The sequence below is a fragment of the Podarcis raffonei genome, chromosome 11 (assembly GCF_027172205.1).
Source record: "Podarcis raffonei isolate rPodRaf1 chromosome 11, rPodRaf1.pri, whole genome shotgun sequence".
NCBI classification, from domain to species: Eukaryota; Metazoa; Chordata; class Lepidosauria; order Squamata; family Lacertidae; genus Podarcis; species Podarcis raffonei.
In genome coordinates this window covers 57245384-57265489 of record NC_070612.1, presented here as the reverse complement: position 1 = coordinate 57265489, position 20106 = coordinate 57245384, and the positions used below count along the sequence as shown (strand labels likewise).

Genomic DNA, 20106 nt, shown 5'->3' with positions numbered 1-20106 from the left:
TCCCCAGCACATGTCCAGACAGTGCTGGGAAAATCCCTTACCTGAAACCTTGGACAGCTGCTGCCAGTCAGTGCAGGCAACTCTGTGCTAGAGGAACTTGCACTTGCAGCTTCCTGAACTCACCGGGGTGTTCCAGCACAGCTCAACATCATAGTCTAATCCCAATGAAATAGCGATTCTCGTAACCAAATTTCGGATTATCCAGTCACCATTACAGGCGCCCTTGCCCAGTCAGATAAATGAGGCTCTGCTACATTCATTTAATTTTAATTAAGCAAAGGGAGAGGCAGGATGCACACATGTTTTACCTGACAATAAAGTCAAACTCGGATCCTGCAAGCATTAACACACCGAGCAGCGTAGACACAGCTCCATCCAACACAGGTGCAAACATGTGCTCTAAGGCAAGGACAGCCCTGCGGTTCTTGTCTCCTATGGCGGTCAGAAAGGCCTGGGAAAGAATGAAGTTCATGCCATCAGAATAGTGTGAGCAGCTTACGAGGATTCCTAAGGGGAGGGAGTCCCCAGAGGAGAGGAAAGATGCTACAACGACAATTGGCAATTGACAGTTCTTCTTACTATACATATATGAATAACTGGCTAACGAGGCTTAAGGCAGACATTTATTTTGTAATCAATCAGAAGGCTTAATCTGTAAAGTGAGAGGTGTCAGAATTCAACCCTCCCTGGGAGGTTAAGCCCCGTGACTGCAGCAGAGTCAGGCCAAGACATCTCGCTGCCTCTGAGACAAGGTGTGCGGTACCTAAGCTAGTCAAGTTGTTTTGGCTGCTGAGACAGAACAAGTGCCTCTCTTCTGCTCTAGAGTAAAAACAAGGCAATAATAAACATCCAACAACTTCTTACTTTGTGCTGGTGGTTTGGAAGTTGCTAAGGCAGAGATAAAAAGAGATAATATAAAAAGTCCCAAGCCACGGATGGAGAGCCTGCTCTGCTGCCCCTTCTGCAAATTAAAAAAGGCCCAGTCTCTGGGTGGGGTCACGCTGGCATGGGGAGCAGCTTGGGGAGATGTTACCCTCGCATAGGGTTGAGGACACAGATCTCACTGGCAGGCCAGATCATTATCTCCCCTACTCTTCAAAGCCAAAGTCTGACAGGTGAGTGGGGCCATCCACATGGTCATTCACCTGGTGTCACAATGTTGCCAGGTGACTTTTTTTTGCCTGCGCGGTTCTCGCACAGAGCTTTGCGGCTCCCCCACTCTGCGTCACTACAGACATCCAAGTGTTCAGTGACAACGTGAAATAGTGAAATACCCCCAAACTATACACCGGTTTCTTCAAGGAGAGTGCAACTCCATCAAGCACTGGCCCTTCACCTAATGGCACTACCAAACCACAGCATCTCCAACTTGTCAAGATTCAGGTTCAATTCATTTACCGGTGTACAATTCATTACGGAAGCCAGGCGCCAGTCCAAAGGTCTGCATGGCCATATCTAACTCCAGTGACAAGGGCAAGAAGCTGGGTGTATTAATGCTTTGTAATTTTTGTGCGATTTGTGTTTTAAGTTATTACAGTATTTCAAATACTCAGAAAGAAGGAAGTGTACAATTACCCTATCACAGCATTGCTTCAGAATGTGGATGGAGTCTACATGATTGAATGCTCCATTCTTCCACATCAAAGAATTCCTTGAAAACTAGGAATACATGGGGAAGAGCTCTACAGTCATACCTCGGGATGAATGTGCTTCAGCTTAAATATTTTTGGGTTGCGCTCTGCAGCGGCCCGGAAGTAACGGAGTGCGTTACTTCCGGGGTTTGCTGCTCACGCATGCGCAGATGCTCAAAATGACGTCACACACATGCGCGGAAACGGCGAAACGCGACCCGCACACGCGCAGTCTTACGTTCGCTTCAGGATGCGAACGGGGCTCCAGAACGTATCTCGTTCGCATCCAGAGGTACCACTGTATTCCAACCTCCATTTGAAGGAACTAACTGTCCACATGTAATTTTTTGGCATGAAGGGAGCATTTTTTTCAAAAAAAATGGGGTTTATCAAAGAACAGAATGAGATATTCAGCTTCCACTTACCAAGGCAATGTGAACAGTGAACTCCACTCCGATTCCAACAGAAGCAATCAGGATGACCACAGGCACGGCACTCAGTTTTATCCCAATAAGACCCATCATGCCAAAGAGTTCGACTGTCATCAGAGCCAGCACCACCACCTAAAGAGATCCAAATGGCAATTAGCAACTTTCCCTCTTATATATAGAACAGCCTTTGCCAACCTGGTGGCTTCCAGATGTTTTGGACCACAAGCACAGCCAGCTGGCAGGGGATGATGGGAGTTGTAGTCCAAAACATCTGGAGAATGGAGAGGGAGAATGAAAAGGTGAGCCGCTGGTATTTCTTATTCTTAATTACTGAAATAAATGTCTAGGCTCTTCAGAAACCACGAGTTAATAGTTTTCTTTGAAGCCAGGCAGAAATCGAAGTATACAGGTTTGCTTCACTTATTGTTTGGCAATACAGCCTGAAATCATTTGGGCCGTTCTCCGCTTCTTTCCTGTATTCCACCTCCTCTTACGTAGTCCCAGTATAGTGATTAACGCAAGGAAAGATACAGCATGTGGGCTCCCCTCACCCAGCCAGACAACCTTTTGACCAAATTACAGAGTAAGTGAAGATGACTTGGGAGTAGTTAATGCATGGAAAACAGTGAATGCCATAATCAGCTGATGGGTGTCGGGTTACAAAGGGCCTCTTAGCTTTGAAGAACTTGGGGGGATTGGCATGGACAAAGCAAACAGTTAAAGTTAAGGGGAGGCTTTTTTATTTTTCTTCTTTCATCTACCTCGTAAACACAATTAGAGGCAGGGGGTAGAGAACACGAAAAAGGCATCGAAAGAGAAGAAGGAGAAAGTCCGAAGACTCCGTTAAAAAGGTAAAATCCCTTTCTGAAAGCAAACTCCACCCCCTATAGGCACGGCAATAAATTATTTTATAAGCTAATGACTCGTGAATGATAACATGCACAGCCTATGCCTTTTGAAAGCTACTCCAGACTAAACATTTGCCTTTTAACATACCTGCTGTACACACATCTATAGGACAAAACCTGGTAATTGCTTTCTACCTCTGCCCTTTTATAAGCTACGGGGAAGTTTGTAAAGTTTAGACAGCATAACATCAACATTCCATTTGAAAAAGAATGCCCGTGCGCTGAAAGATCACCAGCGCTTTCCAGAACATATAAAAAAACTAGTTTATACAATTTACATTCATCAGACGATTTTTCCTACACCCTGCCTTGAACTCTTCTTCCCCCATGAAACCCAACTTTGGGGATCCAGGCAATTTTTCACACTGGTCCTCTCTTGAGGAAGTTGCACAGGGCTCCTCAGATCAAGCCAGCAGCAGAGAGCAACTGATGCACTCAGATGCTGGGCCCTGAAATCCTGTGCGTCTCTTTGTGTTCAGGCCGTGAACACTTCCAGAGCTCAACTAAGAAACCAGCTCCAGAGAAATGTCAGGAAGGACTTCACTCTGGGGAGCATCTTGGGTCCCTTGCTTTGGGCCCCTGAAAACCTTGGGACTCGCTTGCAAAAATAGCGAGCGTGAGAGCGAACTGTTATTTTTCAGCTATTTACTTGGAAGTCCACAAGATTCATTCCAAAACAAAAAGTAACAGGTTCGTGTCCAGAACGTAATAATGAATTGCTTATGAGTGGCTCCAAATGAAATAAAAATACCGTATTTTTCGCTCTATAAGACGCACCAGAGCACAAGACGCACCTAGTTTTTGGAGGAGAAAAACAAGAAAAAAAATATTCTGAATCTCAGAAGCCAGAACAGCAAGAGGGACCCCTGTGCAGTGAAAGCAGCAATCCCTCTTGCTGTTCTGGCTTCTGGGATAGCTGCACAGCCTGCATTCGCTCCATAAGACGCACACACATTTCCCCTTACTTTTTAGGAGGGAAAAAGTGAGTCTTATAGAGCAAAAAATACGGTAAATCTTGACACAAAAATCACTTAGCTCTCTAGAATAATAAGACGCTTTTTTAAAAAATCATTTAATAATTTCTCTTTCTTTTACCTCTAGGTATCAGAATGAGGGCAAAAGTTTAGACACTTTTATTTTCATTTTAAACTTAAGCAAATAGAGGAGGCCAAAGGATGAAGGTTATTAAGGCGTATACCTTTTTCATGAACCCTACCCCCCTCAAGTTGAATAAATATATCGTGAATGATGCAATATGCATACCCCATCAGTAGCCAGACATAAACAAAACCTTCCTGACTGTAGCAAGAGCTATGCTGAAAGGAATTTTGCTTCAGCAGACACTTACAATGATCCCAGCTGTCCAAGGGTTCAGAAGGAAGAGGGCACACACCAAGAACGTACACGCCAGAACCACGCTGATGGACAGAAGGAGCCAATGACGGAGACCAATATATTGTTCCCAGAAGAGAAACGGGTATCCATTGGGGTAACTGGGAACCCCGAGGCTGGTGTAGTTATTGCAGATTGCTCTCACTTTCTCAATAGCTTCCACAAAGTCAGAAGTGTCGCGCAGTCCATTGAGGTAGAAAGGAAACTGAACATATTCAATAGGCTCAGCTTCTGGGACTGGGAAGGGGGAAAAACACACTGCTTAAATAAACTTATGCTGGAAAACAGTGTATCAGAATACAGAGTGAAACAGGCAAATGAAGCAGTTTGGCTTTCTGGTGCCAGAATATCAACATGGATTAATTTGCATTAAATGGTACATTCAGATATACCAACAAAATGCAGCAGAAGCAGTGCATTTCATTATGAAGAGGTGTAGTACATTTCAGATACAGGCAAGCCTTTCCACTATCATGCTATACATTTGGGAGTTATAAAGACACCCCAATGAACATTGTAATATTATAGAAGCATCCCTAAAACCAACACCCTTTGTGGCAAGAATTCCGTTTCCATATTCGTTTTTTACTCATTGGATTTTCTGCAGACAAGTTAAAACCTGATTAAAAGTGCTGCAAGAAACAAACACGGCTACCCCTCCAAAAGTTCTTATAATGTTCAATAATGGTAGTGTGAAAATATAGCAAGTGGTGAAAGGAGAACTCTGGAGGTTCCGGGACAAGAAAGACCATCTAGATAAAATTGAGGCCACGGATGTTGCACAAAATTTGCAAGCATGAGCAGCACTGAGTTTACAATAAGCAGCCGTTTAGAAGCACTTTATCCAGCATTCACTAAAAATCAACATATCAGAAGTCTAGTTTACAGCTGGAATAAAGTCTTCCTTTGGAATTTGCTATACTGTCTCATGGCTAGTCCACAAAATCTTATGCCACACAATAAATCGCAGGATGATATCCAATGTTAGTCTTACAAAGAATAGGTCCTCTGAAATCGCTGAGTGTATACTTAATTATTGATTGATTGATTGATTGATTGCATTTCTATCCCAGCTTTTTCTCCACAGAGCTCAAGGTGTCTTACATGGTTCTTCCCCTCCACATTTAATCCCCACAACAACCTTGTGAGGTAGGTTAGGCTGGGTGTGATTGACTGACCAAGACCACTCAGTAAGCTTCATGTTCAAACTCTGGTCTCCCAGGTCCCAGTCCAACACTCTAACCCAGGCATAGGCAAACTCGGCCCTCCAGATGTTTTGGGACTACAACTCCCATGACCCTTGTTAACAGGACCAGTGGTCAGGGATGATGGGAGTTGTAGTCCCAAAACATCTGGAGCGCCGAGTTTGCCTATGCCTGCTCTAACCACTACACCACACTGACTCATCTTTGACTTAGTTGGATATCACTTTAGTTTTTAACATCCCACAAGTCTCTTTGTTATCTTTCATTTATTTTTATTTCGCCTCAATGCCTATTGTTAAAATGAGATAATCATATAAATACAGCATACACCATCATTAATGATACCTGTTAACAAAAAATGTCAAGGAATAGAGCCTTAACAACCTACGTTAAGAGTATTTTAGCTTGCAAGGTGTGATACCACCCACTGCCATACAAAATGGGCTTTAAAATAGCCAGTCCGTTGTGCTGACTACACTAGTATTTGTTGATAGCCGTCTACATAAGCCTGAACAGTAGCAAACAAAGACTTAACATTTGAAGATTTAGAATGGATTTAACATTTGACTGGAGAGAATTGCAAAACCTCATGTACTTTTGCACTACCCTGCTAGAAGGGCAATACTTCTGAAATCATTGCATAGCTGACAGCATGGAATCCCAACAGCATAAAAAGGAAGCAGTGAATCAGGGCCAGCATTTGTAATCAGTTAAATACTTTGAAAGCTTAAAGCTGGCCAGTACATTTCTTACATTTTCCCTGGTTATTAAAAACGAGCTTCAGAGCATGCTACAGTCAATCAAAGAAAGATTAAATACTTCAAACGACTATTTCAGGAAGTAGATCATTTTTATCCTTCAGTGACTCAACACACCCAAATTTTCCATGCTCTCTTTTCAAAAAGCAATGCTAAGTCCCCAATACCACCCACTCCTCCCTCAAAAAAGCCATCACACAACTAGCATTAAGTTCTTGCTGCTGCTGTGTGTTCCAAACACGGCAGGGTCATTCCGTTGACTTACTAAACATGATTTGCCCTATTATAATCTCAACTATAAATTTTCATTAAGACAAGTTTTGGCTGGCTGCCCATGAGCTTTAGGGTTCGGATTCAGTGAAGCACAATTTGCTTGTTATCCAGTTGTGTTTCCAGAAGTACCAGTCCTCTTCTCTCCTCACTCCTGCCACCCAATAACCAACCAGCAATTCACCCAATAAATCCAGAGCAAAAGCAAATAGAATCAAACTGGGACTGCTTTTCGGAATGCAAATGGGTGACTTGGGGACGGATTGCAAGAGCAGAGGATCCTCTTTATGCAGATCTCTTTCCCAACTAGCACCCCAAGCCGACAAATTCAGAGTGAACAAAATATAACCCCCAATTATTAAAGCTCCATATTTGCAAAGGCAGCACACCACGGGGAACTGAAGGCTCCCCTTCCACGGAAAATGAAAAGGGCACATTAACATGAAACGAGTTTTAGACCTCTGATATAGACTATTAAAGAATTCATTTTTCAAAATGATGAACTGCTACCGACGCACGGCATTCTTCTACTCCATTACACAACCACAACCTGTCTCCTGAGTTTTTACTAAGAAACGCAATATATTGTTCTGTTTATGGTCTGACTCCTGGGCAATGTCAACTGACTGGGGAGTTGCTGAGCCTCGAGAGAAGGGCTGAGGCACTTATATAAACCATAAGGCATTAAAAGGGAAGCGTTCCTTACTTCTCAACCTGGTTTCTGGCATATAGTCTGCTTTATCGTGGACCCATTCTGGACGGTGGGGCCGGATGTTGGCTTGAGAGGCAGCATATGCCACAGGGTCATTGCTAACCCAGGCTGTCAGGTAGATGTAGAAGGCATTGGGGTTAATGATTCCATCTGCATCCACCAGGCGCTGTTTAGTCAACTGCAAAAAAATAAAAATAAAAAAGGGGAGGGAAGGAAGAGGAAGGAACAGTTTAGGATGGAATCAGGACTTTTGTTCAGAATGTTAGGACTTATGCCCAATTCTTTTAACACAAGAAGGAAAGGCATTATGCAACAGCATGTAAAATGGAATAATAGCCTTTGAAAGAAGACTTTATACTTAGCAGAGATGTCATAAAGAGAGTTTTGTTTATGGTAGAAAAAACTACATTTTTATATTCAAGAGGTTTCATATAACAGAAAATGCTTTGGATGCAATTCATTAGAAACATTAAATCAACAGAAGGTTCCAGATGAAGACTGAGCCAATTAAACCTAAATTCTAAAAATGTTGTCTGCAGCCAAGAGGGGGGAAATGACCAAACTGGAGAAACATATTTAAAGCTAGTTTTGAGGGAGAGAAAAAAAGAAGAAGGAATCGATGGAGGTCGGGGTGGGGGGAGAAAGAATCTGGCAAGAGTCCTATAGACGTCTGTGTGCAGTTAACCTCTGTTGTTAACACTGAAGGAAATGCCACCCAGTAAATGGAGGAGAGCTATAAAAATAAAACAACATCTGTATAAATTTTGCTAACACTTGCCTCCTATGACCTATGTATTCAGAAAATGCCCAGCACCCAAAACCAGATGAGTCCACTCTTCCAGGGGTCACGTGGGTAAGTGAATTTGGAGAATTTGAATCGGATTTTCTAGGAACAAAAGATGTCCCTCCAAACAACTGGGGTGATATACAGAAAATGCCAGGAAAAGGGCGACACACAAGGGGTTTTGTTTTCTTTTGTTTATTTTTCATTCTGCCCCAACTCTCATTTTCAGGTCTTTCTAATTATGTGAAAAACAACAGTGACAGCAGCCTAAAAAAAAAAAAAGCAAAGCTGGAATCTAGAGATCTGGATTCAATTAATCCACAGGATATGCAACAACTGTATGTCTTCAAATTGTCTTTGGAACTGCAGAGAACAGCTCACAGCCTCTGCGGAGGCAGAAGCACACTTTTATCCCTCCCAGGCAGAAGAAATTATATCAGGAGCCACGGGCAATCATTTGGTCCATGTTGCATTTTGCATTTGCTGCCAAACAAACAAACAAAAAGTCTCTTAGGGCACCTGATTATGGTTCTCTCTCCTCCCTGGATTTGCATATTGCATAAAGATAAGTACAGTGGTACCTCGGGTTAAGTACTTAATTCGTTCCGGAGGTCTGTACTTAACCTGAAACTGTTCTTAACCCGAAGCACCACTTTAGCTAATGGGGCCTCCTGCTGCTGCCGCACCACCGGAGCACAATTTCTGTTCTCATCCTGAAGCAAAGTTCTTAACCTGAAGCACTATTTCTGGGTTAGCAGAGTCTGTAACCTGAAGCGTATGTAACCCGAGGTACCGCTGTAGTTGTTGTTGTTGTGTGTGTGTGTGTGTGTGTGTGTGTGTGTGTGTGTGTGTATATATATATATATATATATATATATATATATATATATGTATAAATGTTTGATGTTTTATTATGCTTTTATATTTGTTGGAAGCAGCCCAGAGTGGCTGCAGCAAGCCAGTCAGATGGATAGGGTACAGATAATAATAAAACCATCGACATCATTCAATATTACCCAATACCACTTTCGTCAAAGTACTCTAAACCGTGCTTTTGAGTCTAGCAAACAGCTCCTGAGAAGGTCATTGGAATGTTATTTTCTGCCTGAAAGCAAAGCAGTGGAGTTTGGAATGACACAGCTCCCTTTACAGACTTTTAAACACTTCCCTTAAGGGTCCTTAGATAGAAGGGGGCTTTGGCAGTGTTTGGCATGAACTTGTAGCGCACGTGAACTTGCACTCCACACAGGGACCATGTTCCAGTTCCCAGGCTGATTGCTGCTAGTTCAAACTAGCAGATCAGGACTGGTGGCATGGAAGCTAGAATTAAACTCATGAGGGTACAGCAGCAGCAGCCCGCCCAGACGGCCCAGCAACTGGTTCCTTGAGGTGCTTCTTGTTGTACCTGGGGCGGGGGGTGGGGGTGGTGGATGTTAGCACTTTTATTGGGAATTATTCTACACGATTCTAATGAGAAACTGCTATCTACATCGCACGTAAGTGTAAGATAGCATAACTGGCCCTCCCAACATGTCCATGCCAAAAAATGTAAAATAAAACTGTACAAACAGCTACAAGCTGCAGCTAAAACATGGGGCCACACCACTATCCAAAGCTGCTTAGCCTATGGGAATATTCAGATACTGCACCAGCGCTTCTACAAAAAAGTAGACCATATAAATACAGGAAACACCCTCTGCCCAAACCTTATGAGCATATTCACATGCAAGGGTTTCTCATGATCACGATGGAGAGTTATTCAGCACATACTCAGGAATGGGGAAGCAATTTTGGAGGAAAGAAGAATGATCTGTCAGGAGGTATCATTCCTTCTCCCAATTAGCTTGGGATGCCCATGAACAGATCTGAGATTTTTAACATCATGACAATTTGCCCTGAATAACTTCTCTTTCTATTCAAAGTGTTCAAAGAAAGTCACACATATACCAAGTTGGAAAAATGGGAGAGAAAAAAAGTGTGCAAGTTTATCACCCACCCTCTCCCTCTACCTCTGAGTACCCTATTGTCTTACACTGAACGTAACCCAAAGACTTTATAATCTGAACCAAAATAAAGAGATTGCATGTTCTTTTGTATTTCATGAAAATATTTAGTATATATATATATATTTTTAAAGGAAGTAGGTCTTTCATGTACAGGGGTCTTACTGAAACCAATGGGACTTACTTCTGAGTAAACCTATTTCTTTCTTTTTTAACCAGCTGGCTTGGGAGAATTTGCAAGCTGAACTCAAAGCATTGGAATGAAAGCAAACTATGCCAGATTTGCCGCTCATATTGGTGCAAAGGAAGCACAGTTCCTCTCATTCATAAGAGTGTCAGCTGGCACAGAAGATGTAAGAAGCCTCTAGATCAGGCTTCCTCAACCTTGGCCCTCCAGATGTTTTTGGCCTACAACTCCCATGATCCCTAGCTAGCAGGACCAGTGGTCAGGGATGATGGGAATTGTAGTCTCAAAACATCTGGAGGGCCAAGGTTGAGGAAGCCTGATCTAGATGTATGCAGGGTGGCACTTCATCTTTTGGTCAGGGAAATGCAGAAGTCTCTCACTAAAAACAATGCCCTCATTAACATGCAATCCAAACCATGGGCTAGCATGTAATCCAAACCATGGGCTAGCATGAATAAGCACCTATGTTGGCTTCCAGAAAGGAGATTGTGAGCGCTTTGCTCCTCACCAGTCATTTTGTACTGCACAGTGCTAATCTACGGTTGTCCAAACCTGGGCTCGTGGTTTAGCTGTACCCTGGCTACAGCTTGTGGTTTGTCTGCACAGAACTGAACGATGAGCCTGGATTTGGGTAACACACACTAAACCAAACCATGGCTTAGGTCACTACAGCACAGCAGCAAAATAACCAGGTAGGAGCAAAGCGGCTGCAATCGCTTCTGCACATTCACACTGCCATGGTTTGGCTTAGCATTTTGTGTGAACCAAGCCCCGCTGGAGTTCAGCAGATTTGGGGTCAAGGTGCATTTAAATTCATATTCCTTGGTCATGACTGGGACTAGAACAGAAGATGTGATTTTAAAAAATGTTCCTAGATTGTATCATGTAATACTACAAATAGGGGAAATCACATAGTTGAATACATGCACGTTAAAACTGCTCCTTGGACCTACAAAACCAGCAAGATAAATTATGCATTGCAGAAGAAAAGAATGGATGCCAGGATGTAAAACTATTTCGGTTACTCTCATATCAAATAAATGGTTAGGATCTCTTTTTCAAAATACAGCATCCTCCATTCCTAAGCCTGGTGCTGCTGCTGATTTTATTTTTAAAAATCAGTTATGAAGAATAAAGTACTGTAGTAGGAAAGAACAGGAAACACACAGAGAGAGAGAGAGAGAGAAAGGCCTGCTGCTTGACCATCAAACCATGGTTAGGCAACTGAGGGAGCCCTAATGGGCTTGCATGGAATCTGCCCCCATCCTTTTTCATACAGGCATCTTCAAAACTGCAAGGGTGTTGGTGTATGGCACTATGGTTAGCGCCTGAATATTTTCATGAACAATTGCTAGCTTTGGAACCACAGTCAGAAGCTGGCTTGCAAACTGTAATTTAGGCCAGAGTTCTTCCCACCACGAGTCCCCAGCAGTTGCTGAACTACAGCCTTCATTACCCCAACCAGTTTGGCAAAGGATGATGGGAGCCGTAGGTCAACGACATCTGGGGATCAAGGTATGAAGAAGGCTGACTTAGGCTAACCAACTATGGTTGTGTTAAGATCAATGCACAACAGATGCCAGAACAAATCCTGGAAACATCGCCAGGGTGTGGGCTTTTCTGGAATGGCAGTTCCATAAGAAGGATGAAAAAGTGACAAAAGATTACTTATATCAGGGTTCAGTCTGACCAGGAGCCCAGGGAGACTTCACATAAGGAAGCAACATAGGGGCCTGCAGAAAACCCTAGAGTAGCAGAGGATTCTGAAGGGCCCACTGAGATAGCCATCGGCCAGGGGAAGGTAGGTTGCAAACAGACCAGTAATTATTCAGGTTGAGGGGATTCACAAATGGTTCCTTCAACAGAGGTATCACAATTGTCTCCTTCAAGAGGGCAGGAATTACTCCCACCTCAAGGAAGGTCACTTCATGACCAAACCAGTAATACTAATAGCCAGGAAGGTTTTTCAAATGCACAAAGAGATCAGCCAGACATTTCCAGTGATTCTGTCCACATCTCTAGGTTAAATCAACTGAAACTAAACAGAAGCGTAGTTCTGCACTTGAGGTGTCATTCAGTTTGAAGCAGATGTAAGTAACATTATTCACAAAGTGCTCAGAAAACAAATCACAGCAAGCCACCTGGGTTGTTCAACCTTGTGGTCGGGTCATGATAAGCCTTAGAAATGGCTTCTCTGGGCATTATTGTCCAGATTCAAAGGTAGCAGAGAAGTCTCATTCTTCATTGCCACCATTGTAATGAGGAATACATTTGAATAAGCTCTTCCCTGTGTGTGGTGGGATTCATCTAGAGTTTCCTGTCACCATTACTCAAACAGTAAAGCAGGAAGGAAAATTACTTCCCATTTGCATCATTCCATTTAAACAAATAGAGTTATGGTAGCATTTTTTAAATTACCTGGCTAATATCAAAGGGTTTGTCTTGGATACCCGTTTGAACCAAAAGCTTGTAAGCCAGAACAGCATCTTCGGATCCATTTCTGTAATTGTTGTATGTGATCTTCCCAGATTCCCAATCGCGATCAAAAGCCTCCTGAAGCCCTGTTGGAAGGTGAGGGGACAGATTGTTGTTGTTATTTTTCACCCAGCTTGTAAACCAAAAGAAGAAAAACCTTTCTCTCAAACTGCTAATGAAGAGATCGCAGGATTGTGAAAGTTTTCAGCTCTCGAATAAGTGCTGACAAGCAATGTGCAACATCAACATCACTTTCTTAGAGCTCTTTCTGACTCTTAGTTCTGTCCACTCCAGCCTCTTCCTCATAGCCCTGGAACGAGCAGAGCCTGGCTAGAGTACTGTGACATGCTTCCCAAACAGATGTTTGGGAGGGTGCCACATGCCTGAGACACTAGCCTCCCAGAACTCCAGAGGCTGCATAACCTGCCTTTCCCATCTTCCTGCTAGGCTGTGGATGACTGCCAGGCCGAAGCTCCAGACAAGACCTCCTGTTGCTCAGAACTGGCCCAATCCGCCCACACCCACTTAGCCAAATACTACCACACGTGAAAACATTCTGGCATCATAACACTGCTGTGTGTGGCGGAACACATGGCTTCTATCCAATGGAGAGAGAGAGAAAGGCAGCTGGAACTCCATGTGTATGCAGTGTTTTGAAAGACTTATAGAGCTGTGTATTCATGCATTCATGTTCACACATGGGCTGGGGAACCCCTTTGTGTGAGCATATAATATGCACAACTTTAAGTTTGCAACGGCCCTTTGCTATGAAATCTCCTAATGCACAATATGGCTCTGTTAACACTACATGCATTGTGATAAAAATGAAGAGAAACAGATCAGGAATTTTATCCTAGATATGTCCCTCTAATAAAGGGAAAGGAGGGCACAGATTGCAAACAGTAACTCCAGGAGATGAATTTGCTCCCTCTGTTCCCTAGGAACAATATATACTTGCAAAGCAACAAATCAGACTTTTTATTAAATAATAATAATAATAATCAAAAGGAAGCAAGGTAAGAGTGTTATAGAACCATCTCACCATAAATCTCAATTCAGCACAGGACTCACACATAGACACAATGCCCCCCACCCAGGCAAACCCGCCCCCCCAAATCAAGCAACCTTTCATCAGCACACATTTCCAGATAATAATAAAAAAGTGATCTCCAAATTGAAACGGGACCATAACAGAAGCTCCTCATTCCTCACTTATTATGTTGTGCAGGATCCATTCAGGCTCCTTAATGAGCACTACAATTCATGGAGGATCCTGGTGGATTGTGTCCACTGACTAGGACTTCAGAGTTGGGGAGGAATTCAGACGATTGCCCAAAATAAAGCTCCACTCACTCACTCCCCTGTAAAATGAATTACACAATGGGAAGGAGACACCCAGCGCTGTGTTGTTTCAGCTACCACTAGGTGCTGAAGCCATAGGTTACACAACAACATGACCAGAAATTCCACCACAAAGCCGGAGGAAAAAGAAACCCACACTCCAACTTTCAAACTTCAAACGGCAACTCAGCTCCTTCTTGAGCACAGCGTGAGTGAACACGATTTTGTCAATTTGTTCCATCTGTTCAACTTGTGTAGCTAATACAAGTTGTGGGATCTGCTGCCAGCACGTGTAAAGATCACAGCCAACACCTATTCACTCTCAACTGTTATTTCCCTCTTTGCCACCCCTTTCAAGGCTGGGGGGGGGGAGGGTGGGCAAAAATACCTCACAGCACAAATTTGGATCAGATTTAGAACAGTAAGCCGCAGCCCAGCACAAGGAGGCTGTGTGAGAAGAGATGAATGAACCACATGTCTGAGGAAGGGAAGGAAAGGGGGAGAGAAGAGGGGAAAGGGGGGGCGGATAATCCACCGACCCACCTCACAGCTGCACTGAGAGGCTGTAATCAAAACCATCATTACAGATCTGATAGGTTAGCTACAGCTATAAAGAGATAAGAGCGATGGAAGGAGAAAACATGGCCTAAACGACACAGCCCTAGGCTCTGGGTGCTCAATTCCCATTTACAAACCCTCCCTCTGTTTCCTTTAAAATTGCCTCCCATGTAGAAAGTTGCAATAAAACTCATTCCTGAAGCCAAACAGGTTCAGAACAAAAGCAGCAAATGGAGCAAGCCTGCCAAAACATGGCACATCCAGTCCCCGCAACACCTGGCCAGGAGCACAGAGCAACTATTGAAATCTAGTTATCCTAATACCATCTAAAAGAATTCAAAGCACCAACTAAGAAAACTTGAGTTGCTGAGGGCAACTCAGAATAAGACGAATTTAGGAAGTGGAAAAATACAAATCCCCTCCTTCCCGTAATTTTTTTTTTGTTAAAAAAAAAAGAAAATCCATTCCAGTACATTAAATGATTGGGAGTATATGGGGTTATGTTATTAGTGTGTGCCTATACACAGTGTAACATGCCCTCAACCCCTTGGGGATAGGACAAGCTATAAATCTAGCTAACTAAAATAAATGAATGAATGGTTAACTCATATGAAACTCGCGTAGGTGTACACCACTCAACCTGTACCAGGAATATCGTTTCTAACAGTCCAATCCGAAGGAAAGGAACCTTAATAAATAAAATGTAAAGGGATACTACAGGAGGAAAGCAGAAGAAAGAAAACCACTGTAACAGGGGGAAAAACAGAAAGAGAAAAGAGTACATTTGCAGAAAATCTGGATTAGTTAACTGAGTTTTTATTTTTCTCCTTACCTTGCAGCCAGTCTCTAAAGTAGTGCAACCACATTTTGGGAAGCTGCTTTTTCTCGTCCAACAAAACGTACGTCACGTTGCTGAAACTTTTGTGAAGCTCATAAAGTAAGTGCTGGATGTTGGGATAATCCGCTTTCTGCGTAACGACATACATGTGGTAGAATGAGAAGTACTTGAACTGGGCTGCAATGAAGTCATATTCCCGTGTCTCCCGTGGCACAATGTCTGTAAGATCAAGTCCATCTCTCACACGAGTAGTTCCATAAAGACTGAGGCCAAGTAAGGCCAGGAAAAGAAAAATGACCACAAGCTGCAAAAAAGGAGAATAAAGGAGGGTAAATGAAGAAGTGACATCATTCAGAAGAGTTTCATGCAACAAATACTACATAGAGTCAGTGCTTTTCTTCTGGGGGTACTCACATGTACGCAGTACCAGCACCTTTTTTTTCTTGGAAGGAAAGCACTGGTTAAAAGTGTGGCACTTACTCTAACAACTTTATGGTGAGTACTGGCACCTTTTGTTCTAGAAGAAAAGCACTGCATGCAGCCACATCTCCCTGCAATGTCAACAAGTCTAGAAGCATTTCTCTTAGCACAAAATGCCAAGGCCAAATTGCAAATCACCCTCAGCAGTGCCAAGATCCTGATTGTCCAACACACTAAATTAGTGTAGTCAGTGCTGGATCTATGCACAAGGGAAATAATACAGTCATACCTCGGGTTACAGACGCTTTAGGCTGTGTTTTTTCAGGTTACGGACTCGCCGAAATCCGGAAGTACCGGAACAGGTTACTTCTGGGTTTCGGCTGCCGCGCATGCGCAGAAGCGCTGAATCGCAACTCGCGCATGCACAGATGTGGCGCTGCGGATTGCGAATGTGCCTCCCGCATGGATCATGTTCGCAACCCGAGCGTCCACTGCACAGTGGTACCTCGTGTTACATACGCTTCAGGTTACATAGGCTTCAGGTTACAGACTCACCCAGAAATAGTGCTTCAGGTTAAGAACTTTGCTTCAGGGTGAGAACAGAAACCATGCTCCGGCGGCATGACAGCAGCAGGAGGCCCCATTGGCTAAAGTGGTGCTTCAGGTTAAGAACAGTTTCAGGTTAAGAACAGACCTCTGGAACAAATTACCGTATTTTTCGCTCTATAACACGCACCCGACCATAACACGCACGTAGTTTTTAGAGGAGGAAAATCCGTAGGCATGCCACCCGTAGGCATTCCCTCCATAACACGCACAGACATTTCCCCTTACTTTTTAGGAGGAAAAAAGTGAGTGTTATGGTGCAAAAAATACGGTAAGTACTTAACCCGAGGTGCTACTGTAATGGGAATTCTAGGAACTGTAACTCCTTGAGGGGAGAAGAGTCTCCTAACAACTGCCAGGATTTCCCCACTTTTCTTTGGGAAAAGCCGTGGCTGTTCAAAGTGGTATGATACTGCCTTAAATGGTAGAAACAAGCAAGCCGTCTTTAACCAAGAGGCAGGGCATGCAGTGCTCCTGTTGCGAAGAAACACACAAGACAAGCACAGAGACGTTACCTTTGCTTTTGGTTTTAGTAGGAACGGAGCATACTGCTTTTCAGCAAAAGAGGAGAGTGTCCATTTCGTACAGGGTGGCTCCAGACAATGGAGTGTAGATTCTGAGAACTGGGAAAGGAGGTCCCTGGATGACCTGGTACTTTCTGGGCTCTGGCAGCTGAGGTTATCTTGTGTCACCGTGACTGGTTGTACAGATATTTCTGAGCGAGGTTCTGCGGTGGTATAGTAAACCTGGGTATGAGGGTCGTATTCAGTGCGAAGCTGGACAGTGGACTGCATTGTGATTTGGGTTTCGTGTGCAAAATTGTGGCTGCTGTATGGCGGTGGAGGGCTGTGGCGCGTGCTGTCACCAGCTTCTGCGTACGCTTGAGGTTCAATCTGAATCACTCTGCTAACGCACGGGCTGAAAGAAAAGGGGGGGGAGCATTTATGCACATGTTTATGGTAGAGTCTATATAAATAAGTAATTTAAAAGTACAAGCAAGGCACCATCAAATGTGCATGGCATCTTACAAAACATAAAAGAACAGGTTGCTACCTAAAACATTGATTTTACAAAGCAGCAGTTGGGGTGAAGATTGATACTTTCTTGCCAAGTATCAACCTTCCCCAAAATGATGCCCTCCAGATGTTTTTGCACTACAACTCCCATCAGTGATACACTGGCAGTACTGATGGGAGTTGTAGTCCGAAATATCTGGAGGATACCCGCTTGGGAAAGGCTTCCAAGGACAATAATTAAAGAATAGATTCATAGAATATGCAATACAAAGCCTCTCTCTCTCTCTCTCTCTCTCTGTGTGTGTGTGTGTGTGTCTGTTTCATACCATCAACTGTTTAAATATATTTTAATCAGTTGGTTGTCTGGCTTTTAACTGACCCATGTAAATATATCCATATGTTTTAAGTTTCTGGGCTCAATTCAAAGTGCTGGATTTAATCTTTAAAGTCCTAAATGGTATGGAACAAAGATACTTAAGGGCTATCTCCTTCTATATGATCCTGTCTAGACACCAAAATCAACCTGGGAGGCCCTTTCTGTGCATCTTCCCTCTCTCAGATATTCAGGTGGCAGGGATACATGAAAAGGGCATTCTCCAGTGTAGTGCCCAGCTTATGGAACTCCCTGCTCCAGGAGATTCACCTGGCTCCCTCTGCCACACTGCAAAATGTTAAAGTATCTGAAGATTCAAGTGCTAAATAATTTAATAAAGGAAACCTTGCACTCATTGCTGGATAGACACAACACCATTAATATTTCCTTTTTCATAAAGTTTGGATTCATGTCGAAGAAAAAACATGTCTACAAAAGCAGGTGTAACAAGCCATTATTTGTCATATTTTGACACATGCGTATGCAGTAAGAAACATAGAGAGGGCTTCTAATGGATATATACTCTGTGCAGTACACACAGCTAATTGGACACATGTGCAGTTGTCATACACATGCAATGTAGATGTAGCTTTACTATTAAGGAAGTGATGGCCATACATGATTTTGTCATATGAAAAGCAGCTCTAATTGTGAGAAGGAAATCCATATTTCATTCCGCAAAGGATGCCATGACCCAGCTTTGGATACAGAAATTGCAAGGAAAATTCATCTGTGGATTATTCCCTTCTCCGTGGCCTCCAACAAATGTGATGCAGATAACAGAGCCAGGGTATCAGCATTTTTTTTGCTTCCAAGCAGATCCTTCAAATGATTTCTATTTAATTGGGTAATGGGAAAATGACTGGTTTACTCCTGTTTCATTAGATCCTGGCAATGGAAGCTACTGACATGGAAAGCATGCAGTTAATAGCTTCCTGTGCCAGTCACAGTAAGGATGGACTTATACCAGCATTTGTAACATGATGGCTTCTTTGGAAATATTCTATATGGCAGCTCTAACCATGTAGACAGCTTTATCAGCTGTATTTTTCAGCCATGTGGCAACAATGCTTGTTTCTCCATTCATGCAGAGGTGACAGGTATCTTGGTCTCCATGAGCTTGGAGCACAGGAAGTTTGATCATGGCCACATAATTCCATTTTAAGAAATGTGTGTATAATCCATGTAATCAATAATAGCAAAATGTTCTGCTGTTAAAGGCAGTCCATGCAGCCATCCTATCTGCTCACCTTGTAAAACAACAGAATATATCCAATCTCCGATCTTCACGGCGGTACAGATCCATACTCAAAATAGCAGGAAAAATTAACAGAACCATGGCAAAGTTGAAGACCACAACCACAGCAGCCTATAGAAGCAAACAGAGAGGGACAGTGGATATCAGCAGAGCTGGTATATTTATAACATGGAGGATACGTTTTAGAAAAAAACCCAAAACTTCTTTCATTTGGCAGCCCAATTTGGCTCATTTGTGCTGAAGATTTTGCTGGAATGGATTAAAGGAGTATTTTAGCATTCCTAATGGACCATGAGAATTTTTTTATAATCAATATTCTTTGTAGTATTTCATTATATATACCTTTTGATGGAAGCCTTGTACCTACCTCAAAAGCTTATGAAGAAAGATATAAAGATATCTGCTAATGATTTAACTCTAACATTATTATTTTTCCCAAATTAGCAAAGCTCAAAAGACAGACAACTGCAATGTGGCTGGAGAGACAACCACTGACTAAGACTATCCTTGGAAGCCCCATTAACCACCACTTTAGACCTTCAAGAAAGAAATCCACTAACCAGCACATAATTTTTAAAACAGAGTTCCAGGATGGCTTCTCATGCAGGTACAGTCCAAACCAGCCCAACTTCACTTAAGCAAGGTGTCTGCATCATGTGGCTTTAGACTCTGCCCTAATGTGGAGATAAACCTGCTTACTGTCACCTGAAAATCAAACTGCTTTCAAAAGGGGTAACTACAGGGGCCGAATCAAAGGTTGGCTATCCTCTTGCCCGCTTTAAAGCCCCCATAGAAAGGAAGAACAAACAGCAGACGTAGAAAAGCCATCACAAAGGTGGCAACAAGGCCAGGGGTGCATGAATGCAGCAGTGGCCTTAAGCCAGTTTTCATATGTTTTTAGGGTCATTGTATTAACAGATGTTGATAGGCACGGAGCGCA

The 20106-nt window shown here is 43.0% G+C and overlaps 1 protein-coding gene across 3 annotated transcripts in view; it reads right to left on the bottom strand.

Moving 5' to 3' along the window:
- Positions 1-20106, bottom strand: part of PTCH1 (patched 1) — a 111502-nt gene that overhangs the window by 14511 nt on the left and 76885 nt on the right. For all 3 annotated transcript variants that reach the window (XM_053409173.1, XM_053409174.1, XM_053409172.1), the window contains 8 exons: positions 19159-19277; positions 17035-17437; positions 15488-15797; positions 12700-12842; positions 7302-7485; positions 4319-4599; positions 2057-2194; positions 309-451 (listed from right to left, as the gene is read on the bottom strand). In XM_053409173.1, coding sequence (XP_053265148.1) covers positions 309-451; positions 2057-2194; positions 4319-4599; positions 7302-7485; positions 12700-12842; positions 15488-15797; positions 17035-17437; positions 19159-19277 — 1721 coding nt within the window. The remainder of the gene's footprint in view (positions 1-308; positions 452-2056; positions 2195-4318; positions 4600-7301; positions 7486-12699; positions 12843-15487; positions 15798-17034; positions 17438-19158; positions 19278-20106) is intronic.